Here is a 23,059-nt window from a genome sequence, read left to right on the forward strand (position 1 = left end):
CGTCGGGCAAGGTAAGGGGGCGCGTTTTCCCCTCAGGCGTCCGAACGGTGTCCGGCCTTGTCGGGCAGGGGTCCCGGCCGAAGCCGCTGGCCTGTTCGTTCTCCGTCCCTCAACCCTGCCTGGCCCGGGCTCCCGTGGTAGGCGGTGAAGGCCCAGCCGGCGGAGGCCTTTCCTCTGGGGAGCCCGTATTGGGTTGGGGGGCGCCTTTCTGAGGAGATTCCCCGGCTCTGAGGCAAAGCTCCGGGCCTAGAGGAGGCCTCTGCGGGCAGCCGCCCAAGTAGGGGCTCCTTAAGGCTAGAAGTCAGGAGTTCGAATCCTGCCCCAGGGACGGATGCCGGCTGGCCAGGCTCCCCCCTCTTTCTCAGCCCAGCCCACCTCACAGGGTGGTTGTGGAGGATAAAACGATGTGCTCCTCGACTTACGACCACACTTGGGCACCAAAATCTCCCTTGCTGAGCAAAGTCAGTTGTTCTGTGAGCTTTGCCCCATTTTGTGACCACTCTGGCCACGGTCGTTAAGTGAATCCCTGCAGTCGTTAAGCAAACCGTGTGGTCCTTTAAACGAATCCAGGCTTCTCCCGTTGACTTTACTTGTCGGAAGCCGGCTGGGAAGGTTACAAGGGTCGATTCCGTAACCCTGGGACAATGCGACTGTCTTAAATACGAAACGCCAGTTGCCAAGCGCCTGAAATTTTGATCCCGTGACCCCTGGGGATGCTGTAAAAGTTAGTGTGAAACCTGTCACTTTTCAGTCGCTTTTTTTCAGTGACATTGTAACAGTCACTAAACGAATGGTTGTAAGTTGAGGACTGCCTGAATTAGTTACGTTCACCGCCATGAGATTTTTTTATGAAAATAATATAGGCAGGATCTCCTGCAGCTGAGTCTGGACAGTCACTTGTCTGAAATGTTATATAGGTTCTCCTGCTTGAGCAAGGGAATGGACTAGAAGACCTCTAAGGTCCCTTCCAGCTCCTATTCCTATTCCTATTCCATTCTATTTTCTATTCTATCCTATCCTACCTTAGCCCTATCCCATAGATATATTGTATTTTCCGGAGTATAAAACTCACCTTTTTCCCCCTAAAAGGGGGTGAATTTTTAGGTGCATCTTATACACTGAATGTAGCCCCGCTCACCCATTGGCCCCCACCCTTTGGCCTCTGCCTCCCAGTAGTTACCTCCTTGCAGCAAGAAATAACAGCCGGTTTCAGCTTCAGCACAGCCTAATTAGCACAAGTTGATTGGATCAGCCTCCCAATTTATTTATTTGATTTGTTTGATTTGTACAATTTGAACAGATTCTCAGCTGTTTTGCGCAGGCCTCTGCTGCTTGCTGCAAGGAGGTAAATTTCTGGAGCAGATTTTTTTTCCCCCTCGTGCTAATCAAGCTATGCTGAAAATGAAAGTAAAGCAGGCCGTTTGCTGTAATGAGGCAAAATCGCTGGGAGGCAGAGGCAGATTTCTTTTTCTTGTTTTCCTCACCAAAAAAGGTAGGTGCATCTTATACTCCGAAAAATACGGTAACTAAATCAATAAAAATGTCCTTTTCTTTTGCTGGCAGGAAGATGGAGGTCAAATGAGCCTGAGAGCGGAGCAGCAGCATCCATGGCCATTTTCGACACCCCCCAGGAGGCCTTCGGAGCCCTCCGCCCCGCCTGCGTCCGGCTGACCAAGGCCCAGACAGTGGAGAACGTGGAGCACCTCCACTCCCAGCTGCGGGTGGTCAGCGACTCGGCCCTGCAGGAGCTCCAGGAATACGTCCTTTTCCCTTTGAGATTCACCCTCAAGACCCCTGAGCCGAAGCGGGAGGGTGTGGTCCGAAGCGTGGTGCAGTGCGTCAGCTTCGTGCTTTCGTCCACATGCGTGAAGAAGGCAGATCTCCTTCTAGAACTGTTCTCCGAGCTCTGTGTCTGCCTGGCGTCTCCCTCCAACCCATCCCAGCTGGCTCCGTTGTCGGAGGAACTGAAGCAAGATGTGGGCCAGGCTCTGCTCGCGTTGCTCCACTCCGCTTACGGAGATGTCCTCCTGTCTCTCTACCAGCCTTCCAGCCTTCCCCAGCTGGGCTTTGCCGTGTCCCTGCTCTTGGCCCTTGCAGAACAGGAAAAAGCCCGGCAGGTTAAGATCACGGCCTTGCGGTGTCTGCAGGCTCTCCTCCTGCAGTGCGAATGCCCAGAGGATCACCAGTCCCTGGAGAAAGAAGAGTTGAGGCAATGTGGAGACCTCTTTGCCTCCTTCCTTCCTGGGATCTCCATTGCTCTGTCCAAGATTATTGCAGCAGACGTGAAGCAAAGTCATGCCGTCACAGTCTCGGCCATCAAACTCTTTTCTAGAGCCGTCGCTCTGGTGATGGCCGATGAACAGCTAGCGCAGATCCCACCAGAGAGGAAGAAACCAGCCTCAGAACAGAGTAAAATACAGGAACTGGTGGTCCACCGAAACGGAGACTGGGCGAGAAATACCGCATCCAAACTCTCCATCCTTATCAAGAAGGTGACTGGATCTGGGTCTCTTCATCCCCACTGGAAGGTGCGACGGGAGCTGGTAGAAATGGCCCGTCTCCTCCTGACAACATGCGGCCGATCTTTGGTGGACTCGGCTGGCCAGTTGTTAAAAGCCTTGGTTGGCCTTGTGAATGATGAGAGCCCCGAGGTCCAGCGTCCGAGCGAGAGGGCGTTGAAGGATATCACCGCGCAGGAGAGAGTGGCCGGGAACAGGCTCCTGGCCGACATCCTATCTGAGGATCTTCACTCTCTGGCCACTGCTCTGCCCCGTTTAATGACCTCCCAGAACGACCAAGGCAAGATGGCCACTTTAAACCTGGTCCTTGGGTACCTGAAGCTCTTGGGCCCAAAGGTGAGTGTGGTTCTTCACTCTGCCACCCACCTTCAGCGTCTGTCCAAGGCCCTGGTGCAAGTCCTGGAGCTGGAGGTGAAGGACGTGAAGGTTGTGGAGGAAAGGAGCTGGGCCCTGGAAGCTTTTCCTCAGCCCTCGCTGGGCAGCCTCCAGAGGAAGTACTTCCGCTTCTTCACAGATGACCGGATTTTTTCCCTCCTGCAGCAGATTTGCCGGGCTCTGGGCACTTACGGCAATCTCTACTTGCTTGTGGATCACTTCATGGACCTGTACAGGGAATCCACTATGTACCGGAAGCAAGCCGCCATGGTTGTCAATGAACTGATCGCTGGAGCTGCAGGGCAGGAGGCGCAGAGCACTTTGCTGAGCTCCGAGGATCTGGTGGGGATCGTAACTTCCGTGCTAGAAGAATATGTGGACTCGGGAAACTGGCATTTGGTCACCAGCTTGGAGGTCCAAGAGTCCTGGGCTGAATCCGCAGCCACAGATTCCAGAGCTCTTGCTGTTACGTACGGAGCAGCTCACGGACCTCTGGTGTCCCCAGATTCGAGCCCCACCATCCGCTGTATGAACAGCAACATTTGGCAGATCTGTATCCAGCTGGAAGGGATCAGCACCTTTGCCTCTGCCCTGGGGAAGGACTTCCATTTGCTCTTAATCTCCGCTTTGTACCCTGTGCTGGAAAAGGCCGGGGACGGCACGCTCCTGGTCAGCCAGACTGCAAAGGGGACCCTTGTCGACATCTGCCAGGCCTGTGGCTACCTCTCCGTCCCTGAGCTCCTCAGGCAGAATGCCGATTACCTGGCGAACGGGGTCTCCTTGCACCTGAGGCACCCGGCCGATGAGCCCCACGCCTTGCAGGTCCTGGAGGCCATGCTCCGACACTCGGATGCCGGGGGGGCCTGCTTGGTGGAGGACCTGGTTGAAGACGTTTTGGCCAGACTGGATCAGTGTCACAGTGAACGGGCATCTTCGTTCCTGGGGGCTCTACGGACCCTGATGGCCTCACTAGGTAACTATGAATGAAAGGTTGGGAATGCCTCTGCTTCAGAACTCGCTGGTTGTTGTGCTTGGCTGCTGGTTTTGCCCTTAAGATAAACTTACATTTCCAGCCCTAGTAGAATTTAGAGCATTTAGACTTCTATACTGCTTCACAGTGCTTTTTACAGCTCTCTCTAAGCGGTTTTACAGAGTCAGCCTCTTGCCCCTAACACCTCGGAAGGACAGAAGGCTGAGTCAACCTTGAGCCTGGTGAGATTCAATCTGCCAAATTGCAAGGCAGCCGGCAGTCAGCAGAAGTAGCCTGCAGTACTGCACTCTAACCACTGCTCCACTGCGGCTGTAGTAGTAGCCTCCAGATCTGTTGGACTTCAGTTCCTATGTTCCCCAGCCAACAGGGGTAGTCCTCAACTTACAACTGGTTGCTTAATGTTTAAAGTTACGACCAAATTTTTAAAAAATATACTTGCCACCTCTCCTGAGAGTTTTGACTGCCATACTACCCAGTTGGTCACCTGATCGCATTTTGGGCAAACATAAAGTGTTTTTCTATCAAGACACCTGGTCTACCCCAACATGTGGGAGGGAGCATACTGCATCCCTTTCGCCTTTCAGCTCCAATCCAGGAGGCCTCAAGCAGTCGCATTGACGACAAACCATTTTATACCGAATTTATATTTTGCTGATAAAGAAATAAAAGGAGACTAGTATAGATCTATTTCAAGCTATTTAGCTCTCATCAGCTAGCCATACCCTTACTTGGATTCGAACTTGGGCTGCCTGCATGTTAGGCAGTTGTATTAACCTCTGAGCCACAATAAGGGCCTGGTGGCTCAGCAGACTGATAGCATTGTGATTAACACCAGCTGTCTGCAATTACTGTAAGTTCGAACCTCACCAGGCTCAAGGTTGACTCAGCCTTCCATCCTTTCTAAGGTAGGTAAATTGAGGACCCAGTTTGTGGGGGCAATAAGCTGACTTTGTATAAAATATACAAAAGGATGAAGGCTATTGCTTAACGCCTTGTAAGCAGCCCTGAGTCTCCGGAGAAGGGCGGCATATAAATCAAATTTTTTTAAAAAAAGTTCTCCCTTCATCAGCAGGCAGCCCAAGTTCGAATCCAAGTAAGGGTATGGCTAGCTGATGAGAGCTAAACAGCTTGAGATAGATCTATACTAGTCCCCCTTTTATCAGCAAAAAAACGCCCATTGAATAAGCTGGAGTCAGAGTTACAGCCATGTGATTTGCTTAACAACTATGTGATTCAGTTATTGACCATCACACGAATGGACATAAATTCAAGTCAGATCACATGCTGGTTTGACTTATGACTGCAGCAACTTACGACCAAAATTCCTGGCTCTATTTTGGGTCGTAAGTTGAGGATTCCCTGTATGCTTTTCAGCTGCACGGGAATCCACCACCTCCAAGGTATTGGGAAGAGCAAACCAAGGGAGCAATTACGCATGCTCTTAGGTCGGCGTTTAGAAGACAGTAGACCAGGTTAGGAGAGGTGGCTTGGTGTAGTGCATGGGGGGTGTTGTCCAACTTTTAAGACTTGTGGACTTCAACTGCCAGAGTTCCCCAGCCAGCATCAGGTGGATGGTTTATTGGTTGTGAATGTATGTAGCAATGGTGTTTTGTTAACCTGGGCTAAAAGCTGCTTGGATGAGAAGTGAAACATTTTCAAAGAAAAACACCAAGAAAGTCCAGTTGCCTTTTGGGGGGGGGGGGGTAGGGGCGGGGTACCACCTTTGGGACCACCATGGCCTGGATGACTGAGAATCTCCATAGACTTCAAGGTGCCGGTGGCTATCTCGAAGGCCCTTCGTAACACAGGGCCTGCTTACTTGAGGGACCACCGCCTCCCATGGCATCTGCCTGGTCAATTTAATTTTGCAAGTCCGGTGCTCTCCTCATTCCTTCTGTTAAACAAAGCCATCTATCCGTATCCCAGAAACCCCCCTTCTCTGTAGCAGCCGCCGGCCCTCCGGAATGAGGTTCCCTCCCAGATTCAAACAGCCCCCACCTTACTGGTGCTTCAGAGGCCCTGAACCTCTGGCTGTTTGCAAGGATGATTGAAGCCTCCTTTGCTTCTTTTTCTTTGTTCCCATCTGGATTTGTTATCTCTCCCGTCGTTGTTCTTTTTGTGTGTGCCGTTTTCTTAAATGTTCTCGCATTTTGTAAACTGCCCAGAGTCCCCGAGAGTCAGATGGCGTATAAAATTATTATTATCATCATCTGCACTAGACCAGAAAACGAGCAGCTGCTAACTACAAGCTTCAAGCTATGTGTGTGTGTGCGCGGGGGAGGGGAGGGGAGGGGGGCTATATATCAGTCTTGCACCTTTTTGTCCAGCCTGACAATCTTTATATTCTGAGCGCAGGTTGTTCCTTAGCAGAAATAAGCTTGACATCCATGCATTTTTATTTATTTTAATGATCACATTTCTACACCACCCACCTCACGTTGGGCGGTTTTACAAATAAAAACAGTAGCAGAGTTGGAAGGGACCTTGGAGGTCTTCTAGTCCAACCTCCTTTTCAAGCAGGAGACCTTGTACCATTTCAGACAAGTGGCTGTCCAGCCTCTTCTTAAAAGCCTCCAAGGATGGAGCCCCCGCAACTTCTGGAGTCAAGTCGTTCCACTGCTTAATTGTTCTCACAATCAGGAAATTTCTCCTTCTTTCTAGGTTTGTTCTCTCTTTGATTGGTTTCCATCCGTTGCTTCTTGTCCGGCCTTCAGGGTCTTTGGAAAATAGGCAGAGCCCTCTTCTTTGAGGCAGATCCTTAGATAGTGGATAAGTCATATAAAGAGAGACACAGTTTAAAAGGGCAGAAGGGGCATCCTCAAGCCACCGACCTCCCCAAGGCTGCCTGCCACTCTTGGTCCCCCATGCCAGTAGAGTGGGGCCTGCCTCCCCTCTGGAGCAAGAGGTTCCATAGAGCAGAGGCAACGTCTGTTCTTCTAATGGAGCCGCCTCTGTTCCTCCTGTTTATCTCTCTCCTTGGTGCTTGCAGCCCTCACCCAAGGATGATGTTCAGAGTGCTTCTCATCACCAGTTCATCTCTGAGCCAGGTCTGAGCTTTTGAAACAGGGAGCTAATTGAATGGAGAGAACTTCCTTCAGTTGGCGGCCTTACGCACATAACTGCAGGTCAGACGGGAAGCCGTTGTGTCTTCCTTCATTGTGGGAGAAAAGCCTCGGCCTGCCTTCCCCGAAGCTCTCTTCACCAGACTTACTTAGGCTTAGATCCTCCCTTGTTATGTGGCAAATCGGGCAGCAAGGGGTCTTTGGCATTTTTGGCCTTGGGCAAGTACTTCAGCGGTTTCCCAGGTGATGTTTAGAGTCTTTTTGTCTGCCCTGAATATTCTTCGCCATGTATTTCGAGAGCTTCCCCTTGGTCGTTTGGCATCTCGTGCGTGCGTGCGTGTGTTAGCTTTGGAAGCCATATTAGCACCAGATGCTTCCCCGCTGCCAACCTCTTGCGCTTGGGAAAGTGGGAGGGGGGATTTAGGACAGTGATTGTAGTTAGTCATAATAGCATTCTTCCCTTCGGTCAAGGTCAGCGTGTTCCTGCATCTGGAGGAGGAATGGTTGCAGGGATGGCTCAGGTTGGGACGGATGGTGATTGGGCCATGTGACAGACTGATGGGTGCAGGGGCTGGATTTGAGGTTTTGATTTACTGAGGGAAAACCCTGAACGCTCAGATTCGGGTTTTCCCAGATGTGCCAGTATACCTACTCTAATAAATGGGACTTTGAGAAATGCCTGCCTCAGAGTTTGAATTGGAGTTGGGGACTTTCTGGAATGCTTACAGTGTGTGTGGGTGTCTCCATCTCATTGCCACCTTAGGTATTCAGTTGTGCTCCATGCAGAGAATATGACCTGTAAATTGGAATCTTGTGCATGTGACAGTGTTAATGTAGTTTGCTTAAGAAAGCACTTCTGGAGCACCATTTTGTTAGTAATATGGTCAAAATAGCAAATCTTTAGGATTCGGCAAAGGATTCGGATGTTGGAAGACGTTGAGTCTCTTGTTAATTCTTGCTGACACCTTCCAAGTCCTGCTGGCATAATTGGCTGTCAGGATCACTACAGACCAGCAAAGGGAGTTTAAGTTTTGGTGGATGGAAACTAATCAAGGAAAGAAGCAACCTAGAACTAAGAAATTTCCTGAAAGTGAGAACAGTTAATCAGTGAAACGGCTCTCCTGAAGGGTTGTGGATGCTCCAATACTGGAGGTTTTTAAGAGGAGATTGGACAACCATTTGTCTGAAATGGTATAGAGTTTCCTGCCTGAGAGCAGGGGGTTGGACTAGAAAACCTCTAATGTCCCTCCCAACTCTGTTATTCTGAGTCAGAGGACAAGGACTAGATTGTATTCATCCAGAGGTTTTCCCCAGAGGTTGGTCTGAAATTCTCACCGTTGCCCATCCCGTCTTGGATCCAGGAGGCCCAACTGCATTTTCCTCCTCTTGGCAGCTTCCTGGTTTGAGCCAGAGCAGCAAACCCACCACAAGCCGGAAAGTGATTCCTCCTGCCCACGGGCACCGAGGCCAACCAACCTGCCCACTGCAGCCGAAATGGAAGAGTTCTTCTCGGCATACGTGAAGCAGAAGCAGATTGCAGAGGGGGATGTCGAAGAGGAGGAAGAAGAGGAGGAAGGTTGGTAGAGCTTGGCCTGTGGTTGGACAGGAGGATGGGCAATGCCCGCTCATGGAGTGGCTGAATTAGTGCCTGGTCTCAGCACCCGCAGCTGTTGAGCTGACTGGACAAGGCTGGCAAAGCAAGTTTCCCTTCGCCCCTCTGGCTGTGCCCACAGCTGTGGCCTCTTCCCTCCCCAGAGGATCCTGCAGTGCAGCCCGAAGCACCGGAAGGGTCTCCTGGGGCAGACAGGCCGTTGCCCTTGCAGGCCAAGATGGCAAAAGATGTTCTGGAGAGAGCCGTCCACTTGCTCCCCAGCAAGAGTCTCACAGTGCGACTGAAGGTAAGGGCGGCCATAGCCAGCCATCCTCTGATGCTGCCAAGCCCTCAAGGGCCCTGTCCCCCCACAGGGGGCAGCCTGCCCTTGGCTTTGGCTAGTGCAGAGTGACCTCTTCCTCCACCTGCTCAGATGTGTTAAGATCTCCTCCAAAGCCCAACCCAAGTTGTTAACCAGAGAACCAGGTGTAGCTCAGTGCGAATGAGGAGACGGAGTCCAGATCTCTCATAATAAACCCATTTATTTACCTGAACAAAGGTGGGTCCTCCATGAGGCTAGAAGGACCCCGAAGGCAGTGTGAAGCAAGTATGTATAGATTTCTTGTTTTTACTTAGTTACATAAGAAGAAGCCAGCACAGGGCAGTTAAGGAGTAGAAGTTATAAAAATACTCATGTTTGCCTTCTGTGGTTTTGAAGACATATTTAACCCACAGGCTTGTGGTTTCCTGTAAAACTTCCCACAACTCCAAAGCCTGAACGTTCATTCTTTCATCTCATCATATGGACCTTTTAACTGGTCATCAGAGTTATCAGAACCTGGTCAACAAGAGTGGCAGGCAGCTCCTTGTTGGGCTTAGGAGAACCTGACCTTGGGAAGGAGAAGGCAGGCAGAACACCAGAGCTACCTTTACCCCAAGTCTAGTCCCAACTGTCCTTGGCATTGAAGCCCCTTATAGAGCTCTCTTCACCTTTTCCTGCTGCAAAAGGTTCTCGTTGAATTGGAGCTGGAGGAGGAGGAGGATTGGCTGCTCCATGGCCTCCAACTAAGGCATAATATGACTCCATCTTCCTTCTTGCTTGGTCTTTGCTTAAATCTGTTACTGACTCAAAGTACCAAGTGCATTATAGATTGTGGGGTCCTTGATGCTCTCTGAACTTGTTTTCTTGCAGATGTTTCATGACCCAACTAGGTAACATCATCAGTGCTAGAGTTGGGTTTGCAGAGAGGAAGAGGAGGAGGACTGTGGGGTCCTTGGTGCTCTCTGAGCTTCGTTGTTGCAAGCATTTCATGACCCAAGTAGGGAACATCTTCAGTGCTAGGAGGGAGCGGGGCTTGTGCAGTGTAGAAGGGGAGGAGGACTTATGGGGTCCTTGATGTTGTCTGAGCATGGCTGTTTTCTTGCAGACGTTTCATGACCCAACTAGGGAACATTATCCGTGCTAGAAGGGATAATAAACAGAGAGCAAACCCCATTCCTTTCTAGCAGTGATGATGCGACCTACTGTATTTGGGTCATGAAACATCTGCAAGCAAACTAAGCTCGGAGACCACTAAGGAGCCCACATTTCAACCCTGAACCACAAATATTCTGTTCGTACATTATGAATTAGAGACCCAGGCCTCTGTTTCCCCAACATCACCACCAGTCTCCCTTAATCCTGGCATGTTCATCTTCTGACTCTGAGGCATCTCCTGACAGGCCCTCGAAGTCCTCGAACTCGGTGTGATAGTCCTTGGTCCACATGAAAATGTGCTCCTCCCACTGGCACATCGGGCGTGGCCTGCTCTCGTTTGCCGCTTGATTAACGATGACCCCTTGGCTGTTCTCAGGGCCTTCAAGGTAAGGCGAATCTACGTGTCCCATTATAACCTTGAAGGATCCAATCTGGGTCGGGCACCAGGACCAGAGGTTTAGTCTTCCGAGCTTTTGGGCTCGTGATGGAGCCCATCCTCAGGGAGCTCCTCTCTCTCTCTTTTTCTCTCTCTCTCCTTGCTTCTTTCTCTCTTCCTTCTCTCTGGGAGGAAGGAGAAAGGAGGAAACAAGCCCAGAGAACAGGGAAGTGAATCCCAGAACCCCGGACACAGAACTTCCGGTTCTCCAAATCAGGTTTTAATTTGTTACATTAATCTTGTATAGTTATCTTCTTTTAATTGTTGCACATCTGGCTGTTAGGTAAATTCCCAAAATATTTTACGTTCTTAACTACCTGAAGGTCTATTTTCTTTTGTCAGTTCATTTTTCTGTTTATCTGTAAGGTTTTTAGCTACGGTTAGATAACACAATTAGAAATTGGAAGAATGCCATTATATACAAGTGAAAAATGTTGTTATTACTATTATTATGTATTTGCAAATTGACTCGGACAATATACTGCTTATTAAGCACTTACATATGTTAAAGGAAAATGTATAAATAAATAAATAAAAGAGCCCCAGAAAAAGGCTCCCTCCGTCAGTTCAGTTCAGTTCAGTCAGGGCCCTGACTCTGGGGATGAGTGACCAGCTGGTGGGCTTCTTGGCAGGTGCTGTGCACTCTCGGAGCCCACAGTGGGGATTTCCTAAGGAGCCGCTTCTCTAAAGACGTCTTGCCAAAGCTGGCGGCCTCCCTTGTCGCCCAGGCCCCCACCAGCGCCCACGCCGGGCCCATCTACAGCCACACCCTGGCCTTCAAACTACAGCTAGCTGTGCTCCAGGGCCTCGGGTCCCTCTGCCAGGCTCTGGATCTGGGTGAGTAGCAGGAGCGCCACGCAACACTCCTGGTATTGTTCCACGCTGGGGTTTCATGCTGCTGCTTTTCCCGATTCCTCCTCCCTCCGCTTTCCTGGCAGCACTCCTCTTCTGCTGCTGTCTCGCTGCCAGAGAAGGCAGTTAGAGGCAGGACGGGTGGGATGAAAAATAAATATATTATGTAGAGCAGGGGGTCTCCAACCTTGGCAACTTTCAGACTTGTGGACTTCAACTCCTAGAGTTCCTCGGCCAGCAAAGCCAAGGAACTCTGGGAGTTGAAGTCCACAAGTCTGAAAGTTGCCAAGGTTGGAGACCCCTGAAGTAGAGGAGTAATGTGGATCCAGCTCTCTCTCTCTCTCTCCCTTCCTTTATCATGTGTATGTAGTGCCCCATCCTGGGGAATTCAGCTCTTGCTGGCAAAGCCCCCATGGGTAGTCCTCGACTTACAAGAGTTTGTTTAGTGACCAAAGTTACGAGATGGCACTGAAAAAAGTGACCTATGGCCGTTTTTCACACTTAACAACCGTTGCAGCATCCCCACGGTCACTTCATCAAAATTCGGCCGCTGGGCAATTGACTCGGCTATTACGACGGTCGCAGCGTCCCGAGATCAGGTGATCCCCCTTTTGCGACCTTCTGACAAGCAAAGTCAATGGGGGGAGTCAGATTCACTTAACAGCCGCGTGACTGACTTAACAACTGCAGTTACTCACTGGCGACAAAGGTCGTAAAATGGAGCTAAAATGCTTGACCACGGTCTGGTTTAACAGAATGAATTTTGGGCTCAATTGTGATCGTAAGTCGAGGACTACCTGCAGTTGACTCTGAGGTGGGCCTGGCATGTGCCATGTGACCCTCCCCGCATTTCTGTTGGCTGGCCTGGCCTGCCCCACTCAAGCAGGCTCTCTAGGGAGATATGGAGGGTGTGAGGGGCAGGTGCAAGTGGGCCGTGGCTGGTGCACCCCCTCCTCTGAGCCACCCATCTTAACTGTTTCTGCAGGGGAGAACGACCTGAGTACGGTGGTGGATGCCTGCCTGCCCTACCTCAGCGCCAGGCAGCCTGTGAGGCTGCAAGAAGCTGCTCGCAGGTAAGACAGGTGTGCCCTCAGGCTGCAGGGCCTCAAGGCTGCCATAGGAACAGCTTTCCTGGCTTGCGGTTCATTCTCCAGCCTCTGGAACTCCATTCCCTGGAGGCCCTCACTGATCTCCTTCTAGACCTCTTTCGAGATCCAAAAAAGAAAAAGCATTATGTGGCACTGTTACTCCAGCCAGCCATGGGAAATTCAGGGAAATTGAAGTTCACAAATCCAAAAGCTGCCAATGTTGAGAAATATAGGCAAGTGATCCAAGGCGCAGAGCAGAAATAATTTTAAAAACCAAGTCCACAGATCTAGATCAGGAGACTCCAAACTTGGCCACTTTAGGGCTTGTGGACTTCAGCTCACAGAATTCCCCAGCCAGCATAATTCTATCCTCCGGTGGCCTAGAGGTGGGGCTCTCGCCTCACAATCAGGCTGTGAGTTCGATCCTTGGTAGAGGCAGATATTTCTCTCTCTGGGCACAATGAGAATAGATCTGCTGAACAAAACTCAGCACTGGTGACGGGAAGGGCATCCGGCAATTTAAAAAACACTCTGCTAGCTCCATTCACTTGCCCAGACTACTACACTCTGCAAGGCATTATGTGGTTGTTAAATGAAGATGATGATTTTGGTCCTAAGTCAAGGGACAAAAGAAAATAACAAGATGGACACTTAAACGATCAATTCTAAAACATGAAGAATTTAGGCTGAAGATCCAAGCATCCGAATTTTGATGACACAACCATGGGGATGCTGTGACAGTCATTAAATGTGAAAAACGGTCCTTACTCTTGTCAACGCCATTGTAATTTTGAACGGTCAGTAAACGAATGATCGTAAGTCGAGGGATAACTCCCCATATGCTCCCATATCCTTCTGGTGGAGACAGCTGTGCAGTTGGCAATCGCCCTGCTGGATCCCCTCAGAGACATCGGGGAGCAGCAGCTGACTGAGCCAGTGGAAGCCCCTTGCCTGTCCCCAGCTGCCCCTCTGTTTACTTGGCAGGCGTGAGTGAGCCACAGCACCCGGCTAAGCGAAGGCAAGCTGGAATTGATCACACCTAACCAAACAAAGCGAACGCGATCAGAAGCGCATGCTGGGTTCACACACACACACACCCCCGAATCTTTCTCCATGGAAACACAGGTTGCCTGGAAACTGCCAGAGTCGTCATTTTAAAAGAATACAGAAAGCGGCCAAGTCAGGGTTCTCTTTCGAAGCTTCAGAGGCCTCCAAGCCAATTGAAAGAGAGGTTGGTCTCTGACCCCAGCAAGCCATCAGCCCCTCCTTGATCTCATCGGCTGCGTTTCGCTCCTCTGGACCACCAGCCGGGTGGGTGGGAGGCAGGATTTGAACCTCAACAGCTGCGCAGGCCCGATGGAACGTCTCGCCTTCGGAAGTTGTGGGTGCTCCATCACTGGAGGCTTTTAAGAAGAGATTGGAGAGCCGCTTGTCTGAAATGGTAGAGGGTCTCCTGCTTGGATTAGAAGACCTCCAGGGTCCCTCCCAACCCTGTTATTCGGTTCTGTCCTGTTCTGCAAAGCCCCTGAGGGCAGGGCAAACAGCAATGGGCGGAAGTTGGTTAAAGAGAGATCCAATCTGGAAATAAGGAGGAATTTCCTGATTGTCAACCAGTGAAAACCAGCTTGCCTCCAGAAGTTCTGGATGCTCTGATCACCTGAGGATTTTAAGAAGAGGTTGGAGAGCCATTTTCTGCAATGGGAAAGGGTCTCCTGCTTGAGCAGTAGCTTGGACTAGAACAACTCCAAGCTCCATTCCAACCCTACTATTCTGTCCTGTTCTGCAAAGCCCCTGAGGGCAGGGCAAGAAGAAATGGGTGGAAACTTGTTAGAGAGAGAGCCAGTCTGAAAATGAGGAATTTCCTGACTATTCATCAGTGGAACGGCTCGCCTCCAGAAGTTGTGAGTGCTCCATCACCGGAGGCTTTGAAGTAGAGATTGGACACCATTTGTCTGGAATGGTTTAGGGTCTTGAGCAGGGGGTTGGACTAGAAGACGTCCAAGATTCCTCCCAGCTCTTATTATTCTATTAGGCAACCTAAAGACCTGTTGACTTCAACTCCCAGAATTCCCCAGCTAGCCTAGGGCAGTGTTTCTCAGCCATGGCAACTTGAAGACTTGGGCACAGTGCATTTTGCTTCTCTCCTTCCCTGGGTTCAGGGATGTTACCTGCCTGCTTGCTGGAAGCACCCAATGTCCCTCTCCAGGAAAGGGAGTTTTATTAGGGGGAGCAGGAGGAGGAGGAGGAGGCAGCTACGGTTGGGAGTCTACAGTGAAGGGGCTCACAATAATCAAATATCCCTCTCGGATATCTTTGCAAGTTTGGCACCCCTTCATATATGCTAGAGCAGCACTATTCAACATTGGGAGCTTCAAGAGAGATGCAATTCAACTTCCAGAATTCCCCAGCCAGCCTTGGAATAATAAAAAAAAGATGAATAACTATTTGTTTCCAAGTTGACACATAATTGTCCATGAATAAATCCTTACTACAGTATTTGCCCTGAAGATTCCTAAATATTTCACATTTTTCGCAGTAAAATCTTATCAGTGTACAAATTGTTTTGCATCTTCTGTCCATATCCACCTCTTAGTTCTCTCTTCATTAATTTGATTGCCTAACGCTGAAGCTTATTGTAATATATGTCCCATCAATGTTATTACAGAGGCTCTAATAGCAATAGCAGTATCACTTATATACCACTTCCTAGTGCTTTAAAGCCCTCTGAGCTGCTTACAGAGTCAGCATCTTACTCCCAACAATCCAGCTCCTCATTTTTACTGACCTCGGAAGGATGGAAAGTTGAGTCAACCTTGAAATAGTCAGAATTGAACTGCGGGCAGTCAGCTGAATTAGCCTGCCATACGTCATCAGGGCTCAGAAAAGGATGGAGGGGAGGGAGAGAGGGAAGGAAAGGAAAGGGAAGGAAGGAAGGAAGAAAGAAAAAGAAAGAAAGAAAGAAAGAAAGAAAGAAAGAAAGAAAGAAAGAAAGAAAGAAAGAAAGAAAGAAAGAAAAAGATATTGCAATAGAAATAGCAGTTATATATACCATAGTGATTTACACCACTCTCCAAGCACTTTACAAAGTCAGCATCTTACTTCCAACAATCTGGGTCCTCATTTTTGCCAACCTTGGAAGGCTGAGTCGACCTTGAGCCACTCGGGATCAAACTACTTTCAGCGAGCAGAGTTTGCCTGCAATTTTGCCTTTTAATCATTGCACCACTATGGCTCAGTTAAGCTGTTCCAAAGGTGCTTTTTCAGGAGGCAATTGGACTATCTTTTGAAGACGTTTCACTTTCTATCCGAGAAGCTTCTTCAGCTCTGACTGGATGGTGGGGAAGGGAAGGATTTATATTCCTTGCAGACAGCTGGTCATTGGCATCCTTTTAGAGAGCTGTTGAGGCCACTTGAAGGCCTACCTGTGTCTTCAGGGTCACCTGAGTGGTGCAAATGGTTGCTGTAGTCTGCAATTTTTTTCCCTCTGGAAATCCATTCCTACTCCCACACCATTCAAAGGATGTTCATCCCAAATTGTATAGCTAAACGTCTGTAGAGTTTCTCAGTCATCCCAGATCATGGTTGTCCCAAAAGTGCTTTCTCTAGTTGCAACTGGACTTTCTTGAAGAAGCTTCTTGGATGAGAAGCAAAATGTCTTCAAAAGAAAAAAAAAAACGAAGTCCAGTTGCCTCCCGAAAAAGCACCTTTGGGACAACCATGGCCTGGATAACTAAGAATCTCTACAGCAGAGGTCTTCAAACTTGGCAGCTTTAAGACGTGTGGACTTCAACTCTTAGAATTCTCCAGCCAGCATAGCACACGTCTTAAAGCTGCCAAGTTTGAAGACCTCTGCTCTACAGACTGTTGTTTCTCTAACATCCTGGGCCCCTTCCAATTGGCCAGACGTCAGTACGTGTCTGAAATGGAGCCTTACCACTCTAGGGGTTGTAGATAGCCAAGATGGCAGAGACATTTTATTAACCGGAGTTTCTGGAGAAATGCAGCCATGTCAGCATTGCAGAACCAGGCAGGCTGGCTGTGTCACCCGTACAAGATTCTTACCTTGCAGAAATAAGCCCTAAAAACGAATGAGGAGGTGAGCTGCAAGGGGAAGTATTTTTTTGCAGAGTTGCAGGGGAAGAGACTCAAACGCAGGAGCCAAATCGCAGCTAATAACTCTCTTGAGCTTCTTGCTGGCATTTCCCAGGTGACCTCAAGATAATGCAGCGCAGCCAATTTCATGTCACTTCAATTTTTGTGGAGGTGGTTGACAGAAAAAGTCAGCTGTTGTTAAGTAGAACAATAACTGGGCATGTTTCAAGGGTGGGCTGAAAGGAGCCAGCCAGTACAGGTAGTTCTCCACTTACAACAGCTCATTGAGTGACCGGAGTTACAACAGCACTGAAAAAAAGTGACTTATGACCATTTTTATTTTTTTATTTTTTTTTAATTTGATTTATATGCCGCCCTTCTCCGAAGACTCAGGGCGGCTTACAATGTGCTCAGCAATAGCCTTCATCCTTTTGTATATTTATACAAAGTCAGCTTATTGCCCCCACAAACTGGGTCCTCATTTCACCTACCTTAGAAAGGATGGAAGGCTGAGTCAACCTTGAGCCTTGGCGAGATTTGAACCCTGCAGTAATTGCAGGCAGCTGGTCTTAATAACCAGCTTAATAACAGGGTGCCTTAAACCCCTGTACTACCAAGGCTCTTTTCCTTTTTTTCATGCTTAATGACTGTTGTAGCATCCCCACGGTCACATGATCAAAATTCGGACCCTTGGCAACTGGCTCATATTTATGACAGTCGCAGCTTCCCTCCTTTTGCGACCTTCTGACAAGCCAAGTCAGTGGGGGGAAGCCAGATTCACTTCACAGCCGGGTTAGTGATTTAAGAACTGCAGTGATTCACTTCACAGCCCTGGCAAAACTCACTGAACAACTCGCTTAGCAGCAGAAATTTCGGGCCCAGTTGTGATCGTAGGTCGAGGACTACCTGTATGCAGAAGAGTCGAAGTAAAATTGGGCCCAGAGGAGAGCAGATGGGATCAGCTTCGTGTGTCTAGATTGCAAAGCAGCCCATCCGAATTTCCATCCGACAGCCGCATCGATCGGGCTGTAGCAGCCTGACAGGGAAGCATCTTTCCTGCTCTCTGGCTGTCCAATCAATTTAACAGAAAGAAATCTCTCTGGCAGGAATCACCAGAAGCAGCCCGATTGAAAACAGGCATCCTCGGATAGAGAGGTTGCGGGGTTGATGGATTGATGAGGCGCCATCGAGTTGTTTTTGACGCCCGGTGACCACATAAGTGAATTTTCTCCACCGCCATCTGTCCTTTACCCATTGTTGTTTGTTGTTTTTTTAGACTGGGGGCAGCCTGCGTAAGAGAAAAGTTAGAAATGGGGAGCTTGGCTTTGTTTTGCCACGGTGTCCATTTTGGCAAATCGGGCTTCCTCTGAAGCAAGGAATCCATATGGCAATTTTCATGGTTTGAAAATGCTTCCCTGCCAGGGCAGCTGGGAGAGAATAGGAAGAAGGAGGGAGGGAAGGAGGGAGGAAAGAAAGAAGAGGGAAGGAAGGAGAGATCTGAGGAAGGAAAGAAAGAGGGAGGGAAGGATGGAGAGATCTGAGGAAAGAAGGAGAGGGAGGGAGGCAGAAATGGGAGAGAGGAAGGAAGGAAGATGGGAATCAAAAGGGAAGGAGGGAAGGAAGAAAGAAGGAGCAAAGTGACAGGAAGGAAGGGGGGGAAGTTCTCTACATCTAAGTGCTGTGCATTCTTACAGTGCTTTTTAGTGAATTGTGCTTGTTTCTCTTCTCCTGTGGCCTTAGCCAACTGCTAGATTTATAGACCTTAGAGGGCTTTAACTGTCTCCCTTTGTCCTTCCTTAATTTACACGGATGTTACTTTTCTCTACATGCTCTCTCATTCGTGGCAGCTTAAAAATCCTTCAAGCTCCTTTTCACTTAGCAAAGAGGAGGGGAAGAGGGATAAATGAGTCTTGCCGAAGTCCAGTTTTGGGAATCTTCGTCTCTGCTTTTAATGGGTGTTGTCCAACTGTAGTCAGTGTTGAAGAAGCAGAAAGTGCCCTAAAAACCAGATCCTGGGGACAGCATTGAGAATGGGTGGGGTTTGAAACCCAGAGGAGAGAAGATTCAGGGGAAGGCGAGAGCAGTCAGAATCAGAATAGAGCTGGAAGGGACCTTGGAGGTCTTCTAGTCCAGCCCGCTGCTCAAGCAGGAGATCCTATAACAGGGATGGCTAACCTTTTTGCCATTGTGTGCCAAAAACGAGGGGAATGCAGGGGTGTCGTGTGCATGCGTACCCCACCCATAATTCAATGTGTTCCCCCCCGCACATGCACGTGTGACACCACCCCCCCCCCAATACGTAACTCTTGCTTTTGGCACGCGATGGCACGGTGGGCCCGATAGGCCTGTTTTTTGCCCTCCCCAGGCTCCAGAGGCTTTCTTGGAGTCTGGCGAGGGCGAAAACGGCCTTCCCCATCCCCCACTGAACAATGGCACAGGGTAGGCATAAGGTGGCAGTTCTGACAGCAATGCTAGTTTTGTAGGTTTGGCTGCTCTCTCCCATAGCTACCAAAACATAATCTTGCAGCTCAGGAAGAAAAGTCAAGAGGTGAAGAACTGAAGCTAAAAATCAAAAGTTCCTTAAGACACCCGTTTGTACACACCCTTGAGTGGGTGAATGGATAAACTGTTTAGGAGGTTCCCCTCGGACATGGACTCATAAACTTAATGACGCGCGTTGGGTTTGCACAAGATAACAGAGCCACACAATCAAGCTTAGCTTGTTTCGAGAATAAATATTTATCTATTGAGCAGCGTATGGCATTTACTGAGGTCATGCAATTACTGATAATATAAATATAAGTTTAAATAAAGCATCAGCAAATATATATATATATTAAGTGTTTTTCTATCGAGACACCTGGTCTACCCCAACATGTGGGAGGGGGCATTCTGCTCCCTTTCGCCTTTCAGCTCCAATCCAGGAGCCCTCAACCAGTCGCATTCACGACAAACCATTTTATACCAAATTTATGTTTTGCTGATAAAGAAATAAAGGGAGACATAGTAAGGGTATGACTAGCTGATGAAAGCTAAAAAGCTTGAAATAGATCTATACTAGTCTCCCTTTATTTCTTTATCAGTGAAATATAAAATATTAAATTAAGATAAAACAGTGGGGAGGGAGTGTTGCCCACATGTTAGAGCTGGGCCCCGGCCTTGCTTGCCATCCCCAGCCCTTGGCCTGCATCTTTTCTCTCCTCCTGCTTTTGCAGTGTTTTCCTTCGCCTGATGGAGGTCGATCCGGATGCCATCTGGTTCTTCCTCTGCAACGTCTGGTGCCCCAGAAACCTGGAGGCCCCCCACCCCTGCCTGCACCCTGTGAAACTAGCGGGAAGCGAGAAGACGCGGAATGAGTTCACGGACAACGTGCAGAGCCTCTTGGACCAGCTGGGCGGTTGAGGGCGAGGGAGGAGCGCCCCGGCACACTTGCGCTGTGGAGGTAGGAGGCTTGGCAAGGGCCCCCCTGGGTCGAAGGGGAAGGGAAGGTGGGCTGCCAGTTCAACTGGCAGAGTAGAGCTGGAGAAGATCCCCTCTCCTCCCCACATCATAATCCTGAAGCAGTCATAACTAAAGGATGTTGGGATTTTTTGCTGTGCAACTTTCAGCAATTTAGGAGAATATTTGTAGGTCCTCGGTGCTCTCTGAGCTTGGTGACTTTCTTGCAGATGTTTCACCACCCAACTAAGGAACATCTTCAGTGCTAGAACAGAGGGGGGTTTGCGGAGAGGAGGACGAAGAAAAGGAAGAGAAAGAGAAAGGGGAGAGAGTGGGATCCTTGGTGTTCTCTGAGTTTGGTGGTTTTCTTGCAGACATTTTATCACCCAACTAGGGAGCATCATCAGTTCCTCCATCCCCTTCTAGCAGTCCATCCCCCTTTAGCCCATGTTTGAAAAGGTGCCTGGTGGCCAGTCAGATGTCAATTTTAAGATGAGGGTTTCTCACACTTCTGCACCTGGCAGGTGAGGGTGTTGACATCTTTTGGGCTACAGCTGCAGAACATGCAGAGACACTTGTGGGTTGACAGAAGTCGGGAGCAGAGAACTCGATTTAGCTTCAGGGGTCTTGATTAATGCTTCTCAACCTTGGCTGCTTGAAGACGTGTGGACTTCAACTCCCAGAATTCTCTGGCTCTAATGTGTAGCCCCATTTTCATATGTAGCCCCATTGTGGCCTGCTTACTCTCTTGTAATCCCTTCCTCTGCAATCTCTCCACTTTAGGGGCTGCCTGGGGAATTCTGTGAGTTGAAGTCCACCCATCTTCAAGTGCCCAAAGTTGAGAAAACACTGTTCTAGATTATCTAAAGCAGAAAATGAGTCAGTAGCAGGCTACATTTGGTAAACAACCTAGCCTTAAGCTATGAACAGAAATGTAACATCTAGGTCAGGGGTCCCCAAAGTTGGCAGCTTTAAGTCTTGTGGACATCAATTCCCAGAATTCCTCAGGCAGCCATGCCTGGTGTTGTTTTTTTTTCTCTCCCATCCACTAGAGTGGAGAGATTGCAGAGGAAGGGATTACAAGAGAATAAGCAGGCCACAATGGGGTTACACATGAAAAGGAATGCACTAGTGTCAGGGAATCCTGGGAGTTGACGTCCACAATTCAATAGAATAGAATAGAATAGAATAGAATAGAATAGAATAGAATAGAATAGAATAGAATAGAATAGAATAGAATAGAATAGAATAGAATAGAATAGAATTCTTTATTGGCCAAGTGTGGTTGGACACACAAGGAATTTGTCTTGGTGCATGTGCTCTCAGCGTACATAAAAAGAAAAGATACGTTCATCAAGAATCATAAGGTACAAGACTTAATGATAGTCATAGGGTACAAATAAAGTTGCCGAGTTTGAAAGACCCCCGATCTAGATCATGAGAAGAATCCTCCTCGCTGATTGGAGGAATGACAGTTGGTCCTGAACTACGTTAAGAAATAAGTTTATGTCCCTAACCCAAGTCGGTCCATCCATTCATCCATCTTTCTGTCCCACTCTTCCTTTCTGTCCATATCTATCCTTCATTTGCCGTCTAGGTCAAAGACCCCAGGGGTTCCCTCAGCAATCCTTTCCAGCACCAAGAGAGAAGCCACTGCCTGCAGCCCGCTCCCTCCTCTCTTTTCCAAACGCTCTTTGAAAAATATTTTTTTAATTCTTAATCCTCCTGTCTTCAGCAAGCGATTGTTTCATGGGACGGAGGCCACCACGGAGAAGGGCAGTTTCCAGACTTCTGAACGTCCACAGATCCGGCTGAATCTGCCTGGAGCAAAGAAACGTTGGGGGCTAGAACCTAGAACCCGAATCATGAGGGGTGCTGGCAGACGATACCTGGAACCTGATTTGTCCATAAGTTGTCGGGAGGCTGCATTTTGTCCTTTGGGGCTGCATGATTCTCTGGTGTCACAACAAGCCACGAAACATAGCTGGTGCTAATCCTGGCTGGGCCCAGGATGGAGACCGGAATCCCAGGCGGCTCCGTATCCTGGTTTGCCACATGATCCTAGTTGGCCGCCTGGATTAAGATGCAGGTGGAGGAACAGAAGACCCCAAACCTCCTGCCCTGCTTTCGCCCCAGTGCCACAATTTGAGCAAGGGGGCAGGGGGGGGGGGGCTCAGAAGCTCAGCCTCCCCCAGGGACGCCCTGAAAGTTTGCAGCATTCGGCTTCCGCTTTGCAGAGAAAGAGCGAACTTAATATGCAGAGCACCACCCAGGAATTAAGCAGGCAGTGTGGAAATGCCATTTGCCTCTTCTGACCATTATGTGGCTTCAGACAAAAGCAATTTACTCTGCCTGTAATAAAGCCGAGGTGATAACGAAGCTCTTGAGCCTTGAGTCGGGGGGGGGGGGGGGTTGGTTCCCTTATGGGTCAGGGGCTTCTTTGTTAATTTCAGAAAATGTATATAGCCGCCTGCTTGCTCACAGCAACTCTGGACAATTGAAAAAAACCAATGTAGAAAAAAATAAAAATATTTTTTTAAAAATCATAAAATGAAAATAAAACAAGAACCCCACCACCCACCAGTGACAATGCACACTCGGAATCAGCCACTGAACAGGCTCCAACCCACTCGGGGGTCTCCGCTGGCAAAACCACGTTTAATGTGGAGTGTTTTGTGGGGGGAGGGCAGGAGGGTTGGTCCATTTCAGCCAATTGGCCTTCAGTTTGGGGAGCAGTCCTGGGGGGCTGCTGTAGCCCCCTCTGTAGCCCCTCTGCCAGCCAGTGGGTTTCCAGAGGCCACCCCTTTGCTGCAGGGGTCTGGGGTCTCTGAAGGATAAATGGCAAGGCTTTATCAATAAGAAGACCTCCCTGAGTTGGGGGGGGGGACACACACAAAGACGCCCCCCCTCCCATATCTGCACCCTGGGTCAGTGTTGATGGTTGCTGTCCATTGGAATGAATGGCTCCTCTCTTAGTAGACCAGAGTGACACACACACACACAAAATGCAGGTAGTCCTTGACTTAACGGCCACAATTGAGCCCGAAATTTATGTTGCTATGTGAGACATTTGTTAAGTGAGTTTTTCTTGCCACCGTTGTTAAGCGAATCACTGCAGCTGTTAAGCTGGTCACACGG

At 49.1% G+C, this 23,059-nt stretch overlaps 1 protein-coding gene across 1 annotated transcript; it reads left to right on the plus strand.

Moving 5' to 3' along the window:
- Positions 1–81: 81 nt before the first annotated feature.
- TTI1 (TELO2 interacting protein 1) lies at positions 82–21,741 on the plus strand. Its single transcript, XM_070941860.1, has 9 exons — positions 82–137; positions 1,564–3,867; positions 8,341–8,523; positions 8,703–8,845; positions 10,261–10,401; positions 11,084–11,288; positions 12,289–12,376; positions 19,699–19,925; positions 21,657–21,741. Exons 2-8 carry the CDS (start codon positions 1,608–1,610, stop codon positions 19,883–19,885), a joined length of 3,207 nt encoding a protein of 1,068 aa, XP_070797961.1. The 5' UTR covers positions 82–137; positions 1,564–1,607; the 3' UTR covers positions 19,886–19,925; positions 21,657–21,741.
- The last annotated feature ends 1,318 nt before the right edge of the window (positions 21,742–23,059 follow it).

The sequence above is a fragment of the Pituophis catenifer genome, unplaced genomic scaffold (genome assembly GCF_029215685.1).
Source record: "Pituophis catenifer annectens isolate HBS135680 unplaced genomic scaffold, rPitCat1.0.hap2 SCAF_3, whole genome shotgun sequence".
Lineage (NCBI taxonomy): Eukaryota > Metazoa > Chordata > Lepidosauria > Squamata > Colubridae > Pituophis > Pituophis catenifer.